Genomic DNA, 459 nt, shown 5'->3' with positions numbered 1-459 from the left:
TGGAGACACAGATCATGCTGAGATGCAGAAATTTATTGTGAGACAGAACATGGGGACTTCGTAGGCAGCTCCCCACAGTCACACCACAAACTTGGTCTTGGCAAGGGAGCCGCTCTTGGTGGCTGTATCTGCATGAGCCTGGTACCCAATGGCCACCTTCTGTGACAGGCCCAGGTGCTCCTTGTAGACTCGCCTGGAGGACAGAAAGGGATGCGTGAACAGGGCAGCACCACTTCTCCCATTGTGCCTATTCCCCCAAGCAGGGGGAGCCCTTACTCCCCTGCGCAGCCTCCCCCCAAGCTGCATTACCCAATGTGGGTGACCCCTTCCTGGTTCTCCGCTTCCCGGGTCCAGATGGCAATCTTGTCCCCCTTGGTGCGGATGTTGATGACGGCCCCGCAGACCTCATCGCTATACTCATCAAACATCTCCCCAATGAGGCACAGCAGCTGTTGGGAG

The 459-nt window shown here is 57.1% G+C and overlaps 1 protein-coding gene across 1 annotated transcript; it reads right to left on the bottom strand.

Moving 5' to 3' along the window:
• Window positions 1-78: 78 nt before the first annotated feature.
• On the bottom strand, window positions 79-455 carry LOC121344641 (eukaryotic translation initiation factor 4E type 1B-like; the record flags this gene model as incomplete). Its single annotated transcript, XM_041420792.1, has 2 exons — window positions 79-193; window positions 310-455. Coding segments are annotated over 2 exons (261 nt in total), but the record flags the coding sequence as incomplete, so codon positions are not given.
• Window positions 456-459: the final 4 nt, after the last annotated feature.

The sequence above is a fragment of the Onychostruthus taczanowskii genome, unplaced genomic scaffold (genome assembly GCF_017590055.1).
Source record: "Onychostruthus taczanowskii isolate IOZ18803 unplaced genomic scaffold, ASM1759005v1 scaffold6534, whole genome shotgun sequence".
NCBI classification, from domain to species: Eukaryota; Metazoa; Chordata; class Aves; order Passeriformes; family Passeridae; genus Onychostruthus; species Onychostruthus taczanowskii.
The sequence above is the reverse complement of the archived record's forward strand: the minus strand, read 5'-3'. Positions and strand labels throughout refer to the sequence as shown.